The sequence below is a fragment of the Halichoeres trimaculatus genome, unplaced genomic scaffold (assembly GCF_033239565.1).
Source record: "Halichoeres trimaculatus isolate MK-OKI-2021-1 unplaced genomic scaffold, fHalTri1.1 fHalTri1_scaffold_14, whole genome shotgun sequence".
Classification (NCBI taxonomy): domain Eukaryota; kingdom Metazoa; phylum Chordata; class Actinopteri; order Labriformes; family Labridae; genus Halichoeres; species Halichoeres trimaculatus.
The window spans coordinates 23427979-23453030 of record NW_027437192.1 but is presented as its reverse complement, the minus strand read 5'-3'; the positions used below and the strand labels follow the sequence as shown (position 1 = coordinate 23453030).

Genomic DNA, 25052 nt, shown 5'->3' with positions numbered 1-25052 from the left:
TTTTCTCAAATGTACTAGCAGACAGAAGTCACAGGTGTATTCCCAATGTGCAGGTCTGCTAATGAGTCACAGAAACCCAGTGCAGATTGGGAAAAAGTGAAATATTGAAGAAAGATTTTTGAAAAAAAAAAAGGATCTGTTTCATAAAGTATCTGATACTGAGAGGTTGTCAATGGCTCTTTCCAAATCCCAGGTTATCAAAAGTCTGGGCAACTATTGATTTCTGCACTGTGTCTCCAAAACTTGGCTTATATTGACTGCATTGACTGGACCTTTGGTTTTACTTGCTTTCAAATTTCAGATTTTTCTAAAAGAAAAGTTTCTACAACAGTGAGCTGTAAGTTCAGACATGTCCTCGCTGTTAAAAGCAGCAGACAAAAGAGCCTATATCACTCCTTTATTTTGAGCGAGTGCCTAAAAGTGAGTCTGAATTTTTGTTGCAAACACTTAAAGCTTTACTTTGAATGGAGGCCTTTCAGTCTAAATGCCTGACGACAACTTAAATAGCTTACGTGACAAAAATTAGTAAGCAGTACACCTGCTGTTAATGCTTTTATTTGGTTCATGTGCAGCTGTTCCTGTTGATGTTTTTGTTTTGGACTTAGCATATTGTCATTGGTTTTGAATACGCAGCTAAGTTCTCAAAGGGGGAAATGTGTTGTACAGTGCATTTTCACTTTTTGGTGATTTTTATTTCATAGCCAATAATTAAGCCATTAAACCATATTATCTAAGACTGAAACACTTCCATGCTGTAGCTCATTAACTTCTCAAACAGAAAGTATAAATTTGCTTTAATTTGGTGCATGAGGCCTGCCTTAGCTGTCAGTATGTTTACATGCACGCAGCGGTCTGACTAAGGCCATAGCTAGATCAAGGGATCTAGCTTTGTCTGCGTATACATGCCGAAACGAAGAGTAAACATCTTACCAAGACTGTCTTATTCTGTTTTGATAGGTGGCTCTGTGTATTTTTTTGATAAGCGAAGCTACGTGTCTATCAAACTAGTTTTGGTTCACTGGAAGAGGAAGCAACATTCTAACAACGAAAGCCAAGATGGATGCATCTGTAGCTCTTTATGTTGCTAACATACTATGCTTGTTAATTACATTACATTAGATGGTGTTTGTTTGTTGTGATATTTATCATGGTCATCTACTTCCATTTTCTGTGTGAGATTTGCTTGCGCTGAACGCCGAGGTGTACCGACACCTGCTGAGTCCTGCCAAGTCTTACCACAGTCCGACAGCGATCACATTATCTACCTGTGTCGACTGAGCTGTGCATAATCTGTTCTTGGTCTGAATAAGCAGTGTACATGCATTTTTATAGTCTGATCTTGTTCTGACTAAGTTTATAGTTTGAATTCTTATGCTGCATTTAAAGGTACTATGTGATGAACCATAAGCTTTAAGTACTGTAATACCTAGAATATAAGTTACACTAATGTATAAGTAGCAGTTTGTAGGGGTTCCTCAGAAAGAGACGCTGTTTTCTTACATTTTTCAACTGTGTTTAGAAAATTCCAAAACATGCAGCTTATTTTCTGTTGTTCATTGAATAGCAGTTAAATCCGCTCTCTGAGACTAGTTACCCCAGCGTAGTGTCATCTAACTCTTTTTAAGTCCAACCAGCTCTGCAGGGTTCACTTACTTAATGTTAAACTACAGCCTTTTTAAATTATTGGTTTTAACCCAATAAGGCAGAAAAGCAGTTAAAAGTGTCGCTGCCAGCCTTGTTATGTGTTTGCGTTCTTTGTGCAGAAGAGCAGCTGCTGCCTCTCAGAGCTCAATCTTTTGGGTAAAGAAGCTTAATGAGAGCACTTTGAACTAACTGGAGATTTGGTTGCACTGAAACACAGTGTGGACCTATTTTAGATTTTAAAAAAAGTTACTGTTGTTTCACAAACTAAACTTTGCAGTTATTTCACTCATGTGCTGTACCAACGTCCATATTTGAGGTACAAGAAAGGCGGATGTAGATACTGGACTAAATGAAGCTATTTTTATGTGCTCTTCTTGTCTTATACTACCATGTAATTTTATCTGTCCTTGTCTTCCTTTTTATATGCCGCCAGCAAATGCCAAAACATATGCAGCCTGGGTAAAAGCTTTTGTCAAACCTTGAAAAAGTCTGTCAAGAGATATCAAAGTTAGGCGATAGGATGAATATTGTCAGTCTGAATTGTGGCTGCCACTCTTCTCCTTCCTGCTGTTTTTAGTCCCCATAATTAGTGCCTTTATATGTCTGCAGGAACTTCATCAGAAGCATCAGATGTGGTTTTGTCTCCAGCTTCTTGAAGTTCGTTTGGAGCACTATCAGAATCTGCACTGGAACTGACAATCTGGCCACATAAGACCTAATCCACTGTTTACTGGTTAAATAAGGGTGCCATGCAGGCTCCGCTTTGAATTTTCGTCTTAACGCCCCACACTTCAAGTGCTCGGCAAAGAACACTGCTTTGGAGAGAAAATGCAGCAAGTTGTAAGTACACTTCTTTTGGAGAGAAAATATGGCAAGCCGCAACAAATCTAAGTAAAGAAAACATGTTTGAAGGGAAAGTCAGTTCTACAAAGAGAGGCGACTAGAGCAATCTAAAGCAGCCTCCACTACAGTGTTGGTGGATGAGGCCCACTCTCTGCCACTCAGAGTCCCCCTCATTTGGACCATGAAATGGAAATCGTGTCTGGTTGTGGGTGAGCAATGTGTCAGCTTGTTTATTATGGTGGATGATGGGAGAGGACAGGTGGTAGTGGGTAAGTGGGTTAACTTTACCTTTGTCGACTTGGACGCCCATGATTCTGCTGACTGTCTGGCTAGATTCAAACTGGGACATGACAACAAGCATGCACAAACGAACCAGCCAACAAAGGACAGAAAACAAAACAAAAATCAATTGAATGACAGTGAGGCAAATGAAAATAAAAGTGTGAGGCTTACATAGAAAAAAAAACTTAAACCACATTTAAACATGAGAAAATGAAAACAACACCAGGAATAAGTGGATACCAGAATATGACTTCTTAGAGACGTCAGTCGGCTTAGATTCGCTGTATTCAGATGGCGACCAGTTTTCTCCAGCATTATGCTTAAAGTGAATTACAAGTTTGCTAAAAGTAAGCTGTGGAAAGATCAAGAGTGGAAAACTCTTAGTGCATAGAACTTGCAATCTGTAAAAAGGAATCAGACCATTTAAGCTTCCCACCGTTAGCATGATGTTAGAGGAAAACGGACGCCATGTAAAGTCAGTCAGCTGTGCCACATTTGAATTTATTTGAAGCTTTCTTAGTGTTTGTTTCGTTACATCATCATGATAACAATAGAACTCTGATTGCCTACTCAGCACCAGCATAATTCATTATTAGGACACAGAAAAAGACTAACTGGGCATTGCAGTCTTTAGCACCATTTAGCCCTTTAGCTGGGAAGGAATCTGTGTCACAAGTAATAAGGCCCTTCAAAGGAGCCGAAGCTGGAGAATGTAGGGCAAATAAATTCCATTAGTGCAACACATTGCAAACAAACGAGCAATCAGACACACTGGCTTGGTTTCCCGCTGTCTGGGCCTGTGCAACGCAAGGCCACTTCTCTTATAGTGAAAACAGTTTCAGCTTGCGTTTTCGGCCCCTTTCACCTCCCTTTAATTGGCCCAAGGACACTAAATGAGCTAAATTAGTATTGTGCTTCTTGGTGCACGAAGCCAGTGTTAGGCTCGTTCCGCATGGGCTAACCGTCCCCTCATTAGGAGCCACTGATAGAGCCTGTGTGCTATAGAGCCACACTCCGCCAGCACTCGCTTTTCATGGGCAATTTGTGGAGAAGGGTGAAAACAGTTGATGAGTTTATACTCGGCGGGGAGAAGGGGGCAAGGAAATAATTAAAAACAAGCTAATGAGAGGAATTAATTATTCAATTAATGCCTCAAACGTGCCACCGAGGGCTGAGCTTGGAGGCAGAAATGGGAAAATGAAGGAGACAGAAAGAGAGAAAATGTCACGCCGTGAGGAGGAATAGAAGGGAGAGTGAGGTATGAAGAGGAAGAGTACAGGAGGACTTTATTGCTGGAATGTTTAATTGAAGCCCCTTAGCTTAATGCCAGCAAATTGACTATCAGGACCTTGGGGGGTTGCGATTGCCAGCAAATTACCTTCGCTGAATCAACAAATATGGAGTCTTTGTCATTTAAAATTAAACATCTTCATTTTTAGATGAGGGGTCCTCAAAGCACACACTTTACCTTTGAAAATGTTCCTTTAGTGGCTCAAGTAACTTGCTGGAATATTAATATCAGCCACTGTTGTTAACTGTGGATATCAGAAAGAGAGAATTCCACGTCTCACTTCTACAAGACAACACAACCATATCTCTCCATACGGAGCCTGACAGACGAGGATTTCACCATGAAATCCAAAAACATGCCTTAATCCAAGACTGAATTGCAAATTCATCGTCAAAAAATTTGCTCGCTGTCCCCACTCTGATCTAGTATGAGTGAAATCATAACAAAGTAGGGGACTTGTTTCCTTTGTCTTTTTCTCCAACCCACTTCGTTCTGCACAACTCCTCACTGTCTATCTTGAGAGGGAAGCCAAGCACGCTTCATTTAATCAAGAACACAGCCGGCGACGGGATGGAAATATATCCCATTTGAGAGCTAAAAAATGCATCAGCCAGACCATTACGCAGTGCGAACACCCCCCTCTCTCTGTCTCTCTCACACTCACCCCTCTCCCCACACACACAGAGGCAAGACACTGCATCATTGGGCACTGCATGTGAATTTATGTTATGACCTCCTGAACCCTGCGGAGAGGGTAGTAAGCGGCGGGCTAACTCCATAGCCGTGGAGGCCAAGGAGCTGTTTGAAATCTGAACACTAGCGCAAACAGTAATACTGTGATGCATACACACACGCACTAAAACCACTCTGTTTCTCAGCAACCCTGCTGACTCCATTTGTATCCTGTCTCCATTATGAGACACATTGAAAATGGACTCCATCCCTCCTGCTAGCAATTTGGCCCCTGCCAGAGCATCCACTGTACTTAAAACAGAATAAGGTTTGAATGTTTTGCATTAGCATTAATGTAAAGCAAACTCCTACCCACTTCAACAGCGAACATTGTTCTTGTGCGGAGGCAGACAGCGCTATCTGTACCAAAACACTTATATCTTTTGATCTAAATCACAATAAAATGAAGTGAGAGTTATCTCTGATTGATTCTTAAGGCATTCAAAGATGTTATACACCAGCAGAAATTCAGCAGTGTTATGGCCTACTAGTGACCCATGATTTTAAATGATCCATTTTGTATGTGTCTGCCATAAATATTGCTGGTACAAGCAACAGAGGGCAATATGCACCTTTATTTTCAGACTGCTACAAGAATAGCTCTGCAAGCATCAGCCTATAACAAAAGACAGACAAGGTGGTTTCTAACATTGAGGTTAATGGGGACATAGTGTCTGCCTCACCCCTTCTCTCTGGTCACGTCTTTTCCAGTCATTTCCATCTATTGAGACTAACAGTGACACATACCTTAACAGCCCCTAGCTTTGAGAGTGCTATGTAAAAAGATTACTAGCTTTTTAGGAAAAAAAAAACATGAAAAAAACCTTGTGAGTAGGTGGAATGGAGGGTAAAGGAAAGCGAATAAATGTAGAAAACCGTGACTAGAAGAGTCATGATTCAGTCTATGAAGGCACATGTAATGTCCATGACCACTTTAAGCCCACTTACACTTAAATTGCATAAGATATGACAGTAGAAAATCTGAGTGTATGGGACATTTTCTGGTATCCACTCATCTCCTCAACATAGCCAACACATAAATCCTACCTTTCCAGGGAAGTAAAAGTAGATCAGATACCATCTGACCCCATAAGCCTTTGTGATATTTCCTAGAGTCTGTCATCAGCACCCATAAAAAGTGCATCGTGTTTGGCCCTTTTTAGTGCCAATGAGCTGGTTTATGAGCAGAATAACGTGGTTTATGAGGTGATTATAAATCGGTTTGAATGGGTCATTGTCTTTATGAACTGATTTATCACTTGGTTATGGTTGTTTAGAGGTTTAATTCAGGCACTGAAATGGGTGCATTGACTCTATGAATGGTCACAACACAAAGTGCTGCTACAGTGATGGAAACTACTCAAAAACAGCAAAATAACAGCAGAAAACATCCTGTGGTTTGAATGGTGGAAGGGGGAAACAGATTTATTAAATGAATGAGGTAGAAGCCGTGAAGCACTGAACTGTAACATCATCACACCACTAGGGGAGCTGCTAATAGTTAGGCTCATCAAATACAGTCACTTTACTATGAGGCAGCGCTGACAGGAAGTGAATGAGCAGCTAGGTAAAGTGAGTTCATAGTTTGAGACTATTTGTGTGACTGTTTCAGCAAATAACTGCAGTGCTGCAGGCGCTTAAGTGTCACATGACCATAATAAGTGGTGGTAAAAGTACAAATTTGCTCTTAATTGACAGTTCTTTAAACCTCTGTCCTGTTGGTTTTAGTATTCAGTCTGTCAAGCCTCCCATAAAAACTTAGAAGTTACAGATTAGCAGAGTTAGCTACCAAGTTCATGCTAATCAATTAAAACATGTCCAAGTCTCTGAAGAGGTAGATAGAAGCTGTTTTCCTTTTGTTGGAGCTGGGAACTGTCCACTTTTGTTTCCTTTGTGACAACTTTTGACTTGCTTTTTAGTAGAAGTAGCAAGCTAACTTAATAAGCTAACACTAAAATTAACACCATTACTTGGCAAGGTGGGTTGGCTGCAAATGCTGGATCCATGATTCAACCAGGAAGGCTCTTAATGGATGACATTTTGGTGTTTTAACTGCCATATTTTGAAAATAAATTGTACTAAAATGAACTTGCAGTTTTATTTCATGGCTACATACTTGAAAGCTAAAGCAGCTGCTACTTGGCAGTCCCAGTTATGTGTTATGTGTGGTGTCAAATGGTTAGCTCATGTGCTGTACAGTGAACCGGCTATGCTAACCTTGACCAAAAACATCTTTTTAACAATTAGAAGTTACCATTCATTACAATTTGTAAAGCTTGGCTTGTTAGCTTGACATGCTACTGGCTGCAGTGTATGTTGGAACCAATCAGCTCATTATCAAAACAATCTCTTGCATTTTTGATTTTCTGTTTTTTTTGTTTTGTTTTGTTTTGTTTTTTAACTTGGCTAGCAAAATAAGCTTGTAGCACAATAATCAAACCTTGGTGTAAAGTCCCAAGCCTGACAGGTCTACAGTCCAGGCTACAGCTGGGCAGTTACTCACTGGGCCAGAGGTTTATCGAACAGTCAGTGACATGAAATATATGTTTTTGCAGCACAGACACACAGATGTAGCAAACCATGAAATAAACACAGTGACATGAAGTGGGTCCACTCATGAGCCTAAGAGTGAATTAGAGGGGCTCTACGGCAGGAGCTTTACGTGGAGTTTAGCATGTCTTACGTTGACTCTCTTTGTAAACAAGCGACGTTCTGCGCACTAGTGATGGCTCGGTGTTGTGCCTTGGAGGTGGGGGAGGGGGGACCTGTAGTAGGCGCACACCAGCCAGGGGGTTTAGAAGAGGTTAAAAGTTGTTAAGTGTCTTGGTTAAAATGCTGTTTAAGCACTTGCAAAAGTCAGAGGGGTTCATGAGCCTTTTAATTATCATTGCTTGTAAATGACTTTGTGTAACAGATTGAGGGATCTGTGGGTTTTTATTCTACTGGTTTTTATTCTGAACTGACTAGCCTCCCCTGTCATTAAAAGGTGAGATGTTCAATAGTTGCCTGTCTCAAAGTCATTAAGTAAATTGGCCATTTAAAGTTAAGGCTGCGTATCAACTTTCTGAGCACTTTCTGTGGCCATGGCTGAGGAGCTCTCAAAGTGAAAAGCAATTATGTTTGCTATTAAATCACAGATATCATGTAGCTGATGTGAAACTCACTGTCAGTGTCTGTCTTATGGCATACAGGAGGTTATTAAAGTTGTTACGAAACGGTTCAATCAGTGCTCATGCAGTAGTTTGTCTCCTGACACAGTTTATGTGCTCAAACACAAGCAGTGCAACATTCCTGATCCCTGAACATACAACAGAGAAACACATTAAAAAAAGGAAGAAGAGTACAGAGACGCACACAAACACTTCTCTCTACAAGCACACACTCGCTCATACTCAAAGGCATGGAGCCATATGTAGGCACTCGAGTGTATGGACACGTACACCCACACCCACACACACCCTTCTCATCTCCATAATTACTGTATAGTCAGCATGTTCGTGTCTGGGGGTGACTCTCAAAGTGAGATGTTGACAACAGCGGAGCTGAACTCAAGCTGGGTCCTGTCCAAGGCCCGACACTGATAGCATTATCCGTGTAATTATTCACAGTTAAGTGAACTGCCTACTTACTTTTAACATAATGGATTTGGATGAGTAAGCCATATCTATGCCGGCCTCTCATTTCATAACTTATATGACACTGCAAACCCAGAGGAAATGTGCCTTCCAATTTGTCTTAATTAGTCCTAATACGGCCTATCTATTACTTGTGGCCGGACTTTCCTCTCTTGAACATTTGGCCACTATCTCAAAGCACACCTGAGCTCCCTCTGAGCCGCATTAGCATGCTGCAGTGCAACTGTTAAGAACTAAGACTTCTAATAAATGGCTCATGCCTCTGCAAGCAGCCTGCCATTTTTCTTCTCTTACATAAAATATTTGCCTGGCAGAAAATGAATGGAGAGCTGCCCGGCGTTTCTGGAAATCTTGATCAAGACGTGTAAATGAGGAGTGAGGGAAAAGTCCGGCAGTCTGGTGTGGGGATATGGCAGCGTGTGTGTACAGTCCATGTGTGGCTACATGGCGCAGGCAGTGTGAGAGATGTCAGCCTGGCCGCTGTTCCTCCTCTGGTGGTGTAAATGAGATGTGAACCAGCATGCTGCCCATGCCAGAGGAATGTACACCTATCAGGGCTGACTAGCTCATCGTGTTCCCAGCGCTAAAGCTTTGGCAGATGAGAGGTGTGAACCAGTGCTCGTGTGTTTAAATCTTAATAAAACTAGCCCTCTGAGGGTCAGTGCAGAGCTGCAGGGACTCTTTCCTCTGCTACTAATAGTGAATTAATAATTCAAAGAAGTGTCGTGCTCAGAGGTGCCCACCCAGGCACCCTGCTGACATACAGACTCACCTCACCCACACAGACACACACACATGAAAAGACACTGTTACATGCAGTACATAGACGAAAAAAAGATCCAATTGAAAAGACACATGAACCAGTTGACACGGGCAAGGACAAAGCACTTTTGTGTGTAGGCACGTGTTTTTATGTGCTTCATTTATTGATTTACAGGTCTCAAATTGCAGAATTTGGCCTCTTTAACCGTCTTTTAAAGATCATCCTGCAGCTAACTCGTTTATGTCATCAAATGGATGACAAGAATTTTTAAATATTCCTATACTAAGACCAATTAACACAGGTATAACACAGTTTTTATTCACTATTTATGACAATTTACAGCTTAAGTTATATTTGGAGGTATTATGTGGGAGATTCTTTACCAATGTGTTAAGTACAATCCATCATGGTCCAGGTAAATTTGATGTGATGCTCCCTTATTTGAACTAAGAATTTTTAGACATCTTGCCGAAGCACTTCAGCTGAAAAAAGGCCCCAAAATGGACAAAAACCTTTTCAGAAAGTGCATTTTTTGTATTGCAGAGATTTTGAAAAATAATCATCTGAAAGCTGCTTTTACGAGAAAATGCAATGTCACTGTAGAGCTAATAAATTTACTCAATATTGGCCAGTTTCTCTGAATCATACAACTGCAATTTTGATCTGCAGAGACGTCAGTGTCGGCTTGTCAGGGTCAGCCTTTTAGGAGTTTTTAGAGTTGTGATAAAGTGCTGCGGGAGGCTGGGAAGTGCATGGGTACAGCGGTTTCACATTCCCGCCTTTAGGGCAATGGTCTTACCTTGACTGTGGACATGGCTGGGTCCCTGCTATACCTGTCTATGGTGTGGAACTTGGACGAGTGGTTGAGCTCATGGTACAGCTCAGAATGTCTTTTGCGAGTGTGCATCACTTTCTGGAAGGGAAAGAAAGGAAGGGACAGCAAAAATGAACCAAACAGAAAAAAAAGAGCAAATGGAAAAGGGGCCAACAAAAGGGCAGGCAGGTGGAGAGGGTAATGGGTAAAAGGCTGAAGGACTGCAGTGATGCCAGCCATGAAAAGAGGTTAGAGAGGTACGCGACAGATCGATCGATTCTTGGCTCATGCTCATACATCATCCACTTCCTCAGTCTTTAAGAATTCAGCTACTGGGAGTGCTGCAGAGGAGTTGTTTAAGTGAAAATTTGGTGAAAATGACTGACAGAAATGCCACTGTTACAGACTTCTGCCTGTTATCTGGTGGTCCTGTTAACTCAGGATTCTGTCTAACTCATTAAACGGTGAACAGATGGGCCGGAACACAACTTTTGCCCTAGCAAAAGAATATTGACAAAAACTGCCTTCTCCTTCTCCGAGAACGCCTGTCTGGAAGGAAAGCTGAACCCCGATCTTTAATTCTCTGACAGCAAACTGCATCCGTCAGTGACACTGCTGTTGTCTCTCTGTGCTAATGGGCAGTGCGGGAGCTGCTCGGCAGTAGCTAATCATCAAAGCAGCTTGCAGGGTTGAAAGTGACACAGGGGCAAGATGCCAGCACTCACACCCGCACACTTACTGGCCAGGACTGGCGCTTAGCACTGGCACCAATTACTTCAGAGTGGGCACTCTCATCTCTGCTCAGCCAAGAGGGTGCAACCAGTTCTTTCCTACACGTCTTTTTGCTGCTTTGTCTTCTTTCTCTTATTTTGGCATGCCCTTTTCTGAGTCATGGCATTTTACATTTTTCCAGACATTTCTTTGCGCTATGATGTCCTGCTGCAGGAACTTTCAGGTGATTTCCAAAAGTTTGACACTCAAAGCTCAGTTCATTCATCACTGAGTCAAATAATACTCTGCAATTGTCTTGCTGAGTCTGGATTTAAATACCCAAACTTGGGTCAATAACTTGTGATTTATAGATGATAAAGTTGTCGTGTTTGAAAGAAGTGGGCATTTATTTTTTAAAAGGAAGGATCCAGCTTTTTAGAGCTGCAAGGAAATAAAGTAAGCTTCTTAGTTTTATGGCCCTTCCAAAGTATTTCTTGCAAGTCGCCAAACTTTTAGTGCAGTTCTAAATCAAGGAAGTACTTCTTTTACTTTCAAAGAGGTATTATTCCCCCTTAAATGGCCACATTCTTAATTAGATTTACAGTTGCTTAGAATGCTAAAGATTTAGTGTGTATTAAAAGTTCATTTTGACTGCCTAACAGAGAAGGTAAACTTCATTAAAGAAAAAGCATGGATGAAATTGGTTTACCCTCCATTAAATAATGGAAGTGTACTCTTCCCCATTTTAATGCCTCTCCTATGCCAACTGCTTTCTCAAAAGTCATCGTTTGAGTTGATTTCCAAAAAAGCCAAACTCCTTGAACAGATTCATGCAGCGGCCACAGAGGACTCTCCATTAAATTTGCCAGATATGTAAAACAATAAGCCATCATCACTGTTAGTAGCTGGTCACCACACATACCTTCTATATGACGGTTATATCTCCATGATGGAGGGTGAATGTCCAGTCTTTAAAGCAGTCTGAATGGAGCTAAATTCCCCCCAAAAATGGGGGCACTGGTTTTTATTGTGAAGGAGTACTCGCTATAGACTGGAGATTCACAAGACACCCAGGTCACTCTAACACAAATATACCGACACACTGCCAAACCATGTTGTTCCAACAGATATATCACCAGCCAATCGACTACCACCACATTCAGGCTGACTGATAGCTGAATAACTTGGGTTCATTCAGACACAGAAAGCACTCTACTTTGCTGTTTCTTCAACCAGGACCCTAACAGTGACATGGCAGCACTGCTTGTGCAGATCAGTGAAATGTTTCCAGGATGCTGCAGTTTAATGTAAGAAATAATAAACTGAGACAGATGACAAGAAGGTACATGTTATAGGCCATTGTTGGAGAAACAGCATACTATGTAAGAAGGGTCTAAGATAGTTCATAGTTCTAAATGCAAGGAAGGGGCAGGTGCTTGGGGAGGGGTTTAGCGATGCTTTTTGCTCCTCTTAGCGTTACTCAAGTCCTGGCAGAAGCACAAGAAAAGCAGAGACAGGCTGATGACAGGGGGTGGGGGAGGTCCGAGATCTTACCTCAAAGTCCAGCTCAGAGTACCGTACTCTTTTCCTCTGGAAGAGGAGGGGGGCAAGGGGAGAGAAGAAAGCATCAATGACCGCCCCTTGAACTTTAAAGACCTTCCTATGGATCTGTGGATCTCCCGGTGCCATTGTTCAGTAACAAGTAGATGACTAATATGCCCTGCGTCCCAAACATGATTCAGATATTCTTACAAATGTCAAAGCAAAATGCAAATGTTTCAGCCTCTTTCAACGTAATGAGATTAGTGAAGTGGAATAACGCAGAATCAGAATGAAATAATTTCTCGGCTCACATACCCTCAAATACAATCATTACAACCCCAGCATAAATCATCCCCCGTTGCTATTTTTGTATAAATCTGCTGGAGACATCCCGATTAAAAAGCTGAGAAAAACTCATGAGAGATTGGTTTTCATCTTCTAATCTTGTTTGGACCCCTTCCGCTTTCCTCTTAAGTGCCTCCACAGCTATAGCAAGTGGCACGCAATCCGCCAATTTAACAGCTGCAGACATTTCCAACTCATCTGGCCCTGACATTGCATTACGTTCCATCTCTGACTTCCTATCTAGCTCTCGCTGTCTGTTGCCAGATTTGCATTTGGCAGGCAGAGCGGCTGCTCTCCACAGTTAGTTAAAAGCTATATTCGTTCCTTGAAAGGGCAGAGTTGCTGATCTGAGGCTACAGCGGCCAAGGTTTGAAAAGGTAAAGGGATGCAAACAGAGAGAGTTTCTCTCAGGAGATGTCCTGTTCACTTGGTGAAGTTTGCCTCCTACAAAAAAAAGAAAAAAAAAAGTCCCAACCCTCCAGCGTGCAGACGTCCTTACCTTGAACAGAGAAATTCCGTGATTGACTTTGCTTTTTAAAATGGCAGATATGCTACATGCATTATACAGGTACTGTATAATGCATGTTTTGGTGGAAACACATGGCAGTCATCAACTCACTCATACAGTATTCATGAAGACTCCTTTGCTCCTGAGATTTCCTGCTTGTATGGTACGATGGTTCTGTTGCCAGCCACAGTCGTATCAATTCATGTGTTGTCTTAGCTAACCTTGAGCCCCTTAGCTAACAATTTTCTGCAAAGAGATACTATCAATTTAGATTTCAACCTCCCTCCAGTTGCTTCTATTGAATAATTGAAGGATAAAAGGCTCCATGGTGCTTTATTACACCTTGACTAAACTATTTAGAGTTTAAATTTATAAGCCTAACTCAAAATCAACAGTGAAATGAACACTGTGAGTACATTTGCGTGATCCCTCTATTAGGCGTCACCATGTTTAAATTAGGGAATAAAACACAGCTGTGATTTAATCTTGAGAGGCACACTCTGATATCCATCTCCAAATCAAGCATATTCAAACAGGGTGAAATTACAGCAGTAAATTACGTCCCGCAGGTTCCCATGCAGAGGTTTTTTTTTTACGGGAGTGCGCTCGTAGCTTTCCTGACAGTGATTTCTTACGAGTTTTAATAATTTGTTCAGCGTCCCTGAGTGGAGCATCTGCACTTTTTGGTGAAAGTGTCGTTTCGATCTCTTTAATCATCCTTGTGAGTTGGCCAGATGCCCCAAAGGGAAGTGTGTGTGAACACGTGTGTTGATGTGTCCGTGGGTTTGTTATTGTGGTGTATGTGTGTGTGTTGAAACGTGGTCGGTTTAAAGACTTTCGCCAGGGGTGTTTCTTCTGATCCTGTCTGTCTCAGTCCATCTGCTCGGCCACCTTGTGCCTTGAGGAGGGGGTTTCACACAAGCAACACACACAGACACTCTCTGTCTTTCACACTGTTGTAGGAAAAATCTGTCTGTAAATAGGAGAATAACTAATCTCAGCGCTCATTGTCTCAGTCAGAGGCAGTAAACACTGCTCGGTTGAAATTAACGGCGGTGGTTTTGAACACACTCTTCCTGAGGCACGCGGCGATGACATTGCAAACCTTGTTTAAATTATTCTCACAGAATATCACAGACAAAGTGTAGTAGGCATTGTTTGAAGGCCATGTTTGTGTGATTATATGAATATTAGCTGAACAGGCTGCCTCTGTAAATATTGTTACTGATTCATCGAGCCTGGTATAGAATCCTGCATCTTATTTTCCTGAAGTGAAAAGAAATAATTAGATTAGATAGTTTTATCTAAGAGGCACTTTGTTTAATGCAAATGCTGCTTTTTGCATTTTTCTTGTTAAATTATGTGTTTGTTATCCTCTTATGCAACAAAAATCTCACTAAACAACAGAGGACTGCTCTTGCCGTTACTCATTCATAAAGCAACACAACCGCCACATCCACGACCTTAAAACCTGAGTGTGCTCAAGTCAAAGAACAGATAGCCAGAGCTTCATGGCCACAGGAAGCCCCTCTTTCCCTCATCCCACACCCTCTCACCCACCTCCAGGGATCCTGCAGAGAGGCTGGTGTTGGCGTTGGTGCTGCCCAGGTTGCGTGGCAGAGTCCTGGTTCTCTCCACTGTCGTTCCCCCTGTCAGGATCTGCCTGACCGACGGCCTCTGGCCAGGCTTCAGCTGGAGTGAGTGCCCGTGGGAGTGCATGTGTCCTCCGTGGGGGTGTACAATACCTCCCTGAGCCATCATGTGGCCGTGCCCGTGGGGCATGGTTTTTATCGTCCCGTACGAGCGGTTCAGGTTCATGGCAATGTTCATGTCGCCCACGCTGGACGGCACAAAATCCGCCGGGTAGGCCTCGCTCTCAGCTGGGTGCAGGGTGAGAGGGGAGGGAGGGGGAGGGAAGGGGGGGTCATCCACTGCGATGTTGAGCGGCTTGTCCTCGCCACCCAGTCCCAGGCCTCCCCCTGGGGAAGAGGATCCTGGAGGTTTGAGACTGACTGTCCTACGAGGTAAGACCATGTAGTCTCCCTCCCCGCCTCCTCCGCTTCCCCCTCCTCCTCCTCCACTCCCCCCGCTGCCGGCGCTGCCATCCTGGGAGGTGTTGGAGGAAGTGGGAGGTCGAGCCCAGCCGAGGCCGCTCTCAGTGCACAGGTAGATGGGAGCCCCGCTGCGCTGCTGCCCCTGCTGTCTCTGCTGGTCCACATTCACCTCCTTCTTCAGCGGCGTCTCGCTCAGCTCATTCAGACCGCTGAGGGCTGGAACCTTGAGAATAGAAAAGTGTATTTCTGCTAAACCAGTGTTTCCTTGAAACAAGGTAATCTTATTTAGATAATCTAAAGTGAGTTACCGTCTTCAGGCCTCATCTAATTTTTCATTCATGGGCAATCCTGCTTGGCTTTATAATATTATGGTTCTTTTGTCTTTCACCTTCCTATATAACTCAGCTGCAGTATAACTCTAAAGCACTTTGTGAGGAGTTTGAAGCAGTTATTCCTTTTATTACACTTAGCTGCCTTATTACTATAATTATGAGAAATGAAGTTAAAGAAAGTGTTTTAAGCTTTCAGGCAGTTAAAACAGAAAGTTGAACAGCCTGAAAATTGTGCTTTCTGCCCAGTGAGTTGTTTTTAGTGGTTTAAAGTAACAGAAGAAACACTAAAATGATTAAAAAAGGAAAAGCCATGACTACCACCACAACAACTTTGCAGAATTACACAGACATCATTTTCCACTAAAGTATGTGCAATATTTTTTGGGGGCTGTACAGTCTTCCTACAACCGTCCATCCTCTACCTGTACAATGAGGTTGGGAGGGGGGATGTTGCCAGGCAGGGAGCTGAAGTTCACCCCCACTCCCCCCTCCTGATGGGCTGCCAGTTTGGGATCGTCCTCATCATCCAAGGAGATGCGTGAAAGCGTCCCAGTGATGGTTGCTGGGTTGCAGGTGTTCACCTCCTTGAATATGACTGGAAGGGAAAAAAAGAGGTAGAAAAGGAGGGCCGTGGAGAGGGCAGTCGGAGGAGAAGTGAAAAACAAAAGGAACGTTCAGAGGGAGAGAAGGGATGGAAATTGAACAGAGAGGGGATTATGTCGTTTATTTCAGAGAGGTGGTGAAAACAGCTTCATCAGAAATGGTTCGGGGACTGATGGGAGTTTGTTTGGAGCATTCTTGTAGACCCAAAAGGTGAAGTTTGTTTCTCTTTTTGGACTTACATGCTTCTCAGTAACTAAGATGAGTTGTTTTTCCTGACACTTTGACCTAAAGTTTTGCTCTGTGTCAAGATGTGCTGGCGTGCCTGGGTTTTTATGAGCTTTGAGAGAAACACGGCGCAAAAGCTGTGCTTGAAATGAAACTGAGCCATGTTCCCTCTTCTAAATTTCACTTTTCTTTCCCATAAAAAAGCCACTGTTTTTTTTAATCTGTTCTAAGTTGTGTAAAAAACTGATTGAGTTTCCTTTTTTTCTTACTAAATATCATAACTACACCTGACTACATCTTCCTGTGGTGTTATTGAGTTTATTTCTCATGCATTTTTCTGGGGGCACAGCTATAAACAGACACTACACATTCCTGAAAGAGGGTAGCTAAAATTAACTATGACATGCTGCTGACAGACAATGTCTAATCACATCCTTACATCAATCTATCAACACAATCAAACACTTCTGTCTGGAGATTCATGCTGGATTCCATGCTCATTCTGTCACCAACACAGGATAAATATTTACTCTGTGGCCTCAAAAGCCAGCTCTAGAGCAAAGCATGTGGAGCAGACCATTTCATGACAACTGCATTGATGTGACAAAACGTCAAGCTACACGTTTTATCAGAAGTTGAAACCAGATCCTGCTGATTCTGGCTAATCAGAGAGAACACTCGATGAGATGTTTTTCTCTGTTTTACGCTCTGTTGCTACAAAGTGATGTGAAAGGACTGCACAGGCTTTGATGGGTCCAACTGATCTGGTTCACTCACTTCTGTGTCCAACAGAGGGAACACAGAGAGTGACCTGTAGACGAATCCGGTGGTTGTTTTATGTGTCCTTTAATCATTCCCATAGTCTGTGTAACTGGGAGTTCGTGGGTGTCAAAGCAAAAAGTTTGAAACTAATGCATCTAATTTTACATTATAGAGCTTATGTTACTTATCTTTAGGTGAAAACTGAGATTGAGAATACATGTTCTGCTTCTCCTCAGTCTCAAGTGTGGATTAGTTCTTATCAAGTAGGGATAGCTTTTAGTTTTATACCCTGAAGAGTTTTTGCTTCAAATTGATTTTGTCTACTTCTGTGGACATTTGAGAAAAGTTTTATTTTTTGATTGTGTCATGAACAGGTGTGATAAGTATTCTCTTTTGTTTGGTTTGGCCTCATCTGCTTGGCCTTTTCTCTCTGATATTTTTATCTGAATTATAGGTTTACAGTTTTGATTCAGGGGCACTGGGAAAAGAGTGTTTACCTACAATGCCTCACGCTGGAAAGTTTTAAAGAAGTGCTCATTGTTGTAGTGTTCATGCCCCAAGATGGCAGGCTGCCAGTTTACCTCTATGTGGTAATTTGGTTGCATTTAAATGCACACTTAAAAAAATTAGCTTTACCTGATCAGTATTCCCTAGTAAACGGTTTTAAAAATATTGCACTTAAAAGTTTTTAATTCACCATTCAGTAAATGGCTCAAGGCAGTGGTTCCCATAGTAAGGGTCATGACCATAGACTGTATGCACAGTTGACAGCCTGGCTCTGCCTTTTACCATTGTTTTGAATCTAAAATATCCCCCATCCAGCCACCATTGTGCATCCAGAGTCTGTGCAGTAGAGGCTAAGAGGGACTCAGAGAAAATTTGAGTATATATATATATTTGGGTATATATACTCAATATATATAAATATATATATATATATATATATATATATATATATATATATATATATATATATATATATATATATATATATATATATATATATGCTATATTTGGACACATTTTACAATCCCTGAAAAACCTACACAAGAAGCTGTCAATCATATATTTTTTTTCATAGTTAACTGCGATTTAAAGCTTCCTTTTTTAACTATTTTCAACTGTTGTAAACAAAACTTCTTAGACAAAAGAGGACTTGAAGACAAGGCAGCCAAATATCTCCAAATCACCACAACATTTGGATGTGAGAAACATTTCTATGAGGTGTATTAGCTCATTTCAAGTGTGACAACAGCCCAAATGTAATGACTGGGGAGATGAATTTTTGACCTATACTGCAACCAGTTACCGGGGAGCCGTTTTTGTGGTGACTTCACTTCGAGCTTAGCAAGATGACCTCCATTTTTTCTTAACAGTCTATGGTTGTAACCACTGGCAAGTCATGAAACACGAATAGGGGAGCTGCAAACTGCCTGCTAAAATCATAAAGTATTAATTATTTTAGATTTCATCCATTATTGCATAAAGCACAATAAAAATAGGTATTGTATTTGATATGAAACCATGCAAACAGAAAATGTTTGATCTGTTTTCCACATTTCTGTGTTGCCACGAAGCCAGGACAAAGATGGTATCAGCGATGGCAGAATCATTAAGGGAATACAGCAACATGTAAACATAAGTAGTCTAGTTTTCTAAGTTGTCTTATTTTCTAAAGTGAGTATCTTAGGCCTCTTCTTGTTCTTTTTCTGTTTTTGGATTGTCTTAGGAGTGTATTCCCAAAGTAGGGGGTCAGCAGTCTCTCACTGATAAGTCCTGGGTTAGGGAACACTGTTGACTTTTGCAGGCACTTAAGCAGCAATGCACAGTGTTCTATGGAGCATTTGGCAAGATGCACTCACAACACATTACTGCTACCCAGTGGCCTTGCATCCTTTGTAAGCATTTCCAACAGTCAATTTCTTTTCATTTGAGTAAAAGGCAACCTGTGCACCTTCACCTTCAACCCGGATTTGTCTACAGGTTTTATGGAAGTCTAGGGATGGACCAGGCAGTGTAAAAGAGGTCAGTTTGGTGTGAAACTTACATGGGTGTCCTCTCTCTGCAGTGGTGGAGGGGGGGGGAAAGTGACTGTGTTAATATTTCAAAGCACAACACAACCTGTGATACATTTGTAATACATCCACATCCACTTCGGTACACAGGTCCATTGTGAAACAGGTCTGAACATATCATGCACAATTAAACCCAGTTCTCATCCAAACATGCTTTTTGAACACTCATAGGGCAGAATCAGTGTGATTGATAAAGCATAATAATTTGTGAACAACTGTGTGAGAGTGTGGCTCATCATCTCCTGTCAGTGTATCAGCATGCACGGCAGTGAGCTATGAATGAAACAGACTCTTTGCTATGCTAATCCAGTGTTTGACAAAAGAGGAGACAAAGAAAGAAAGGGAAAGAGGAAAATCATGTGGAAAGGAGAGCTCACCTGTTTGACATGCCAAGTCCACATCCTTCTCAAAATCCGTCTGAGAGAAGGCGGCATGGTAGGAAGAAAAGAGAGACAATGAGTGTGCACTGATAACTACAATTAACTTCTTAATGGAGAAACAGGCCTGATTAGAGCTTGGATCTTAAATGATGATGCAAGATTTGATGGCGCTGATGGACTCCTTTTAGCATTTAGTGAAGTACGTGATCATTTTCAGTGATGACCTGTTTCATCTCAGCTCATTTGTTATGCCCTCTCCTGACGGGGAAAGAATACAAAGGGACAGCGACTTTATATTAGGCTAAGATGAAGCTCCTTGCTCTGCTTTTATACAAGTGGTAATCTGTCACAAAAGATTCTACATTTGTCTCTTTTGGCAACAAATGTGTGTGTTCAGTTAACTTAACAAATACTCATCAGCACTGGAATTAGTAGATGGTTAAATGAATAATTAACACTTTTAATACAATGCTAGTCTCATGTTTTGTCTAAGCTGGGGTGCAGTCATCCACCACTAGCCAGGGCTGTAACTCTGTTTAATGTCTCCTGATAAAATGCTAAACAGCCAATCAACACAGATGACAGATTTGTATCTCTGCATGTTGCAATTTGTCTGGATTTTGATCCAGAAAATGAAGACAAGATCACTCAACTAGAGTAAAAGACAAACACAAGCACGTTGATGTGAGGAGGATGAAAAATAAGTGGTGCTAGCTCTGTTGGTGTTGGACACATTCAGCACTAATTTGACATTATCATGCTTACAGTCTTAAGATTCTCTGTGTGGTCATGAAACTATATTATATTACGGCATTTCTATTTACTTTCCAAATTTCTTCCCTATCAGTTTTGGATCAAATGCTGTCGGGACAGCATTGTTGCTTTTCTCTCCTTATCTTATCACTTTTTGTTCCGTAACTTTTGAAAACATAGTTTGATGACATAATGCTTTTTGATCATACCTTTTGTCATTTTACAGCTAAAAATCTAAATTGAGTTAGAAACACACAGGCAGAACAGAAATTTCCTAGTGCTACTGTATATCTCAGTATTCACCGTGCATCATCATAATTTTGGAGGAAAAACAGGGACAACAACTTACACAGCATCAAAACTATCATCTGCTGTGCCAATCCAAACAAACTTTGCTGCCTTCTAGCAGAGCTTCACTCAGTCTGGCAAAAAAATAGTATGCAATGTGAGAAAACCTTCACACTGGTGACCGAACCATTGAACCAGCCAGAGCTTTTACATGCTGTCACTACCCAGGTTTCATGTAGATAAGGTGTTTCAAAGCAACAAAAATATGCTGTTTATGTGCTTGGATGTGGAATTCACTTGAGACAAGCAGGATGGCGTTTTGAAACAAACCCAGCGGGTGATGAGAAGAAAGAAGAAAAGTGTTGCTTTAAAAATGGCCTACCCTCAAGTTTCTGAAACTTTAGTGAAAGTGAAGCTCATTGCTATGCAGATGTGGTCCTTTCCCTCATGATAGAGCCTCCTCCTGTCCTCGGTGGGATTCACTTACAAAAGCCTTTGTTTGGATAATAAACTACAGATTTTAGACAGTTTGGGCACGCCACAGAAGCGAAGAGAAGAGGAAGGGAGGGAAATGAAAAACTGAGAGAGACAGAGCGAATGTGTGAGGGTCCCAGAGGAGTGGAAAAGCTCTTAGTACGCAAATCACCCGCAGCTCCATAAATGGGTCTCTGCTAAATGGGCGAATGCAGTTATAAAGAAAAAAAAACTCTCTTGTTCTCTCAGTTGCTCTGTTATCCAATATGAGAAAAACAAATCATCTTAATTTTAACTACGGAACATACTCTCTCTGAAACGGCCTCACAGGTTAAGTACAGTGAGTCATCAATGTCAACTGGCGAGGGAACAAATGCTCCAAAAGGAAACACGGTCTTTGGTTGAGTAGTATTGACCGGGTAATTATCCTGCAGCGTACAGTAGACTGTGTGAGGCCACAGGTACGGCAAAAATAAAAAAAAAAGTCATCTCCTAAATCAATAAAATGCCCAGAGAAAAACTAAATATTTTGGGTTTATATTGCTGCAGTGGAAATGCGAGTTCACTCCTTATTCTGTTACGCTAAAAGGTACAATTTGTTAACAAAATGAATAAAAAAGAGACAAACTGGATTGATTTTCTTGTAGGTTTCTTTTTACCTTATGGAGATTTGGGGAAAAGTTAAACTAACTAAACATGTATTTTGAGGTAGCAGTGTTTTTTTTTTTTTCCATCAAGGAAACAGGGGGAAACAGCTAGCTTAGTGCTATCCTCCCTTTTGCCAATCAGAATTTCTTACCCTGTGACTTGGCTGGTTTTGTCAAGATTGAATACTCATTTGAAAGAATGATTCTTATTAGTTATTAATTTAAAAAGTTAGCTTCAGCTTATCACCTACTAGCCATGGCTATGCATTCAACCCAAGTGATACATCTTACCATCTTTCAAATCTTTTTTCTGTTTTTCAATTTGAGCGGAAGAAAAATTATTGTTTTATTTAATGTTTACATGCTAAGTGTGTTTTTTGAGCTATCAGTGGATTAGCTTGTCTTATCCAGTAAACAGGAGAAAACAGCTAGCCTAGTGCTATCTGTGCTTACATCTACCAGGGTCTAGTTCTACATCTAGGACGAATCACAAACATTGCTAATGAGTGGCTAATTTTTACATAAGACATACTGGTTGGCAGCCGATGTGGTTGTGGACGTGGTTATGGTTGAGAACATGGTTATGGGTATTGTTGAGAATGGGAGTGTGCTCATGAGCGTAGTTGAGGGAGTGGCTGTGCTCGAGCCCGTGGTTGGTGCGGGGCAGACTGTGGTGACAGGCCTGCTGGCATGCTGGGGAGAACGTCTGCAAGTGGCAATTAGACAGGCTGGTTGATGTGCCGTATCGCAGAGAGCCACAGTGCTGCCCGCACTGGCTCACAATCGGACCTTTCTGATGGTTTAAAAAGTCAATGAAAAACATAAAATTGAAATGTTAGAAGAAGACAGCAGAGGGTATCTTATTACATTTTTTTTTCTTCAAAATAGCCTTGACTTCATTTTGAGGAGAGGGTGTAGCTACAGTTCTACATCTTTCCGATGGCAGGGATTTTACTTTCCAGTGTGAATATTGCAAAAGCACCTTTGGGGATGGTGTTCACAGTAATAATGATGGAGATACAAGCAGCAGCAGCCATGCCAAATTATCCATCACAATTACTGTCCTCAAGGGTACTGTGTCTTTCATTCATGGGCTCTCCATGTGTATGGGCTGTCTGGGAAGATTCCCTCAAAGTCGAGCACATTAAAACTCAAAATTTCAGACAAAATTGAAGGTTTACCAGCTGTCTTTCTTAATGGAGCAGCAGTTGGCATAGCAACTAACTTTCTCTTCAAGCTGTGTGTCAGATAGCAATGCATTTAACCAAAATTAATAATAATAATAAAAAAAAGCTCAGATAGGACTATAAATGTTCCTCTTGGTTATGAAAACACAGACCGAGAAAGTGTCATAATGAGTTCTCTGAGCAGAATAATGGCTCAGAAGTTTAATCTTGATAACCTCACTGTGGGCATTCAGGAACCCATAACCGTTACAGCAAACGGGTCTCAGGGAGAAATAGAGTGAGCAGCGCTGGGAGACATTCGTGCTCTCATAGTAGTGGTGTGACCGCTCTGACATTGGCACAGCAGACCAGGTCTGAATGATTTATCACACTGAAAGTCACATTTGGAACACATGCAATAACCTCATTGGTGCACTGTGCTCCTCAAATCAAAATAAAGAAGCTTTAAGCTGAATAAAGCGCTGAATGTCTGATTTTCTTAATTCATGGAATGCTAACACCAGAAAGCATATTACAAGTCATCTTAATTTCCAGAAACTCAATAATCTTTAGTCTATCTTTACACCATAGGAAAGGGTTTGGGTTCAGGCAGGGGGAAAAAAATTGTATTATAGTCGATCTCAGTAACATGGCGGCCATTTTCCTCAATGTGGGAAGTTGCTAATCTGTTATAAAGTTATGCTATTGTGATACAATTGGTAAAATCTAACAATTGGTAAAAGCAACTCGAAATACATTTTGAAATACAGTCTAGAGAGTCGCAGCCTCATTTTTAGGACACAACAGGCACATTTGCTAGGCTAACAGCTAACACTAGCACTTACCAGGCTACACCATGGTAATGTGATGTTAGCTAGGAGAATAATTCCTAAATACCTCTGCAGGAAAAAAAAAAAAAAAAAAGTTGCTGCTATTCAGCTACTAGCTTGTTAATATTAGCAACAGCATGTGTATGCTAGGAATGTGTTAAGCTATGGAGTGGTTAAATGCTACCAGTAGCCTATTGGTAGCTTATTGCGCTAAAAACAGCAAAACAAAAATGTTTTATTTGTTTAAAGCTCCAGTGAGGAGTTTTTAGCTGCTAATGAAATAGACAAAAAATAATAACTGATGTCTCCTTATGACTTATCAGAGCAGACAGGACCACGGGAGAAGAGAATGAACACTTTGTGGGCGGGGTTTTGAATGTCACAAAGCTGCTGGCAGGGGGTAGGTGTCAGTTGTGATTAATTGCAGGATGCTAAAGCAGTCATTTTTTTTTTTTGTTTGCATTACTCATTTATGGGATGAATTCAGAAAAGACATATCAGCCACTGCTCTGTCCCCGGGGGCGCCACACTCCTCAAAAGTTCCTCACAGGAGCTTTACAACATTGAGGCAACATGTGCAACAGCATCATAACAGGGAGCTTCCCATACTGAGTCACTTTGATGGTTTATAACAACTGTGCTAAAGGTGGAAGGTGAAAAAAGTCAAGCAAGGAGTATAAGAAGACAAATAATGAATCCCTGTGCAGGTAAAAATGGTTCAGGAAAGTTTGAGCACATTCATAATGGCAGCCATGCTTCCTGTTGTTGAAGCTGAAGCTTCTGAAGAGCTCCGATGTTAGTCTAATGGACTGAAATGTGGGATGAAATGGAAATGCTATTCACCATGATCTGCACCTGTCCATTCTTGCAGGAGTCGGGTGAGTTTTCGCTGTCGTCTTTACATCCCCCCATCCGACAGCGTACCGCATCCTGCACCTGAAGGGTTCGGAATAGGGGATGATGGGAGAGAAGATAGACCAAGGACAGGAGAGGGGAAAAATAATGCAGGGTTGATGCAAAGGAAAGAAGTTAGTGGAGGAACTTTACTTAAGATAACTGGGCAAGTGTTGGAGCATTGGGAACTCATTCTCAAGACACTTAAAACTCTTTCTCATCACTGCAATGACAGATGTTTAGTGAATATTAAATTATGTGAAAATTGTTAACGAAGCTGCTAAATTCTCCTCAAAGTTGCACAGCTTTTGGCTTACATAACTGACAGCAGAGCGGTATAGAAAGCCTCAAAGTGGCCTGTTCGAGTCTAGTGAGATCAGGAGTACGCAGTCCTAATTAAAATCAACAGCATGGTACATCGATGCTCTAACCTCTGGGCCTTCCTCCCGGTGTCATAAT

The 25052-nt window shown here is 41.5% G+C and overlaps 1 protein-coding gene across 11 annotated transcripts in view; it reads right to left on the bottom strand.

Moving 5' to 3' along the window:
- adgrb2 (adhesion G protein-coupled receptor B2) overlaps positions 1 to 25052 on the bottom strand; it is a 286386-nt gene that overhangs the window by 8840 nt on the left and 252494 nt on the right. For 5 of the 11 annotated variants that reach the window (XM_074686141.1, XM_074686147.1, XM_074686148.1 and 2 more), the window contains 7 exons: positions 24543 to 24635; positions 19539 to 19578; positions 19134 to 19148; positions 15919 to 16091; positions 14671 to 15387; positions 12270 to 12305; positions 9990 to 10103 (listed from right to left, as the gene is read on the bottom strand). In XM_074686141.1, the coding sequence (XP_074542242.1) occupies positions 9990 to 10103; positions 12270 to 12305; positions 14671 to 15387; positions 15919 to 16091; positions 19134 to 19148; positions 19539 to 19578; positions 24543 to 24635 (1188 nt within the window). Of the gene's footprint in view, positions 1 to 2775; positions 2828 to 7475; positions 7558 to 9989; positions 10104 to 12269; positions 12306 to 14670; positions 15388 to 15918; positions 16092 to 19133; positions 19149 to 19538; positions 19579 to 24542; positions 24636 to 25052 lie in introns of all 11 variants that reach the window. The other 6 variants (XR_012599510.1, XM_074686149.1, XM_074686142.1 and 3 more) reach the window with 6 other exon arrangements.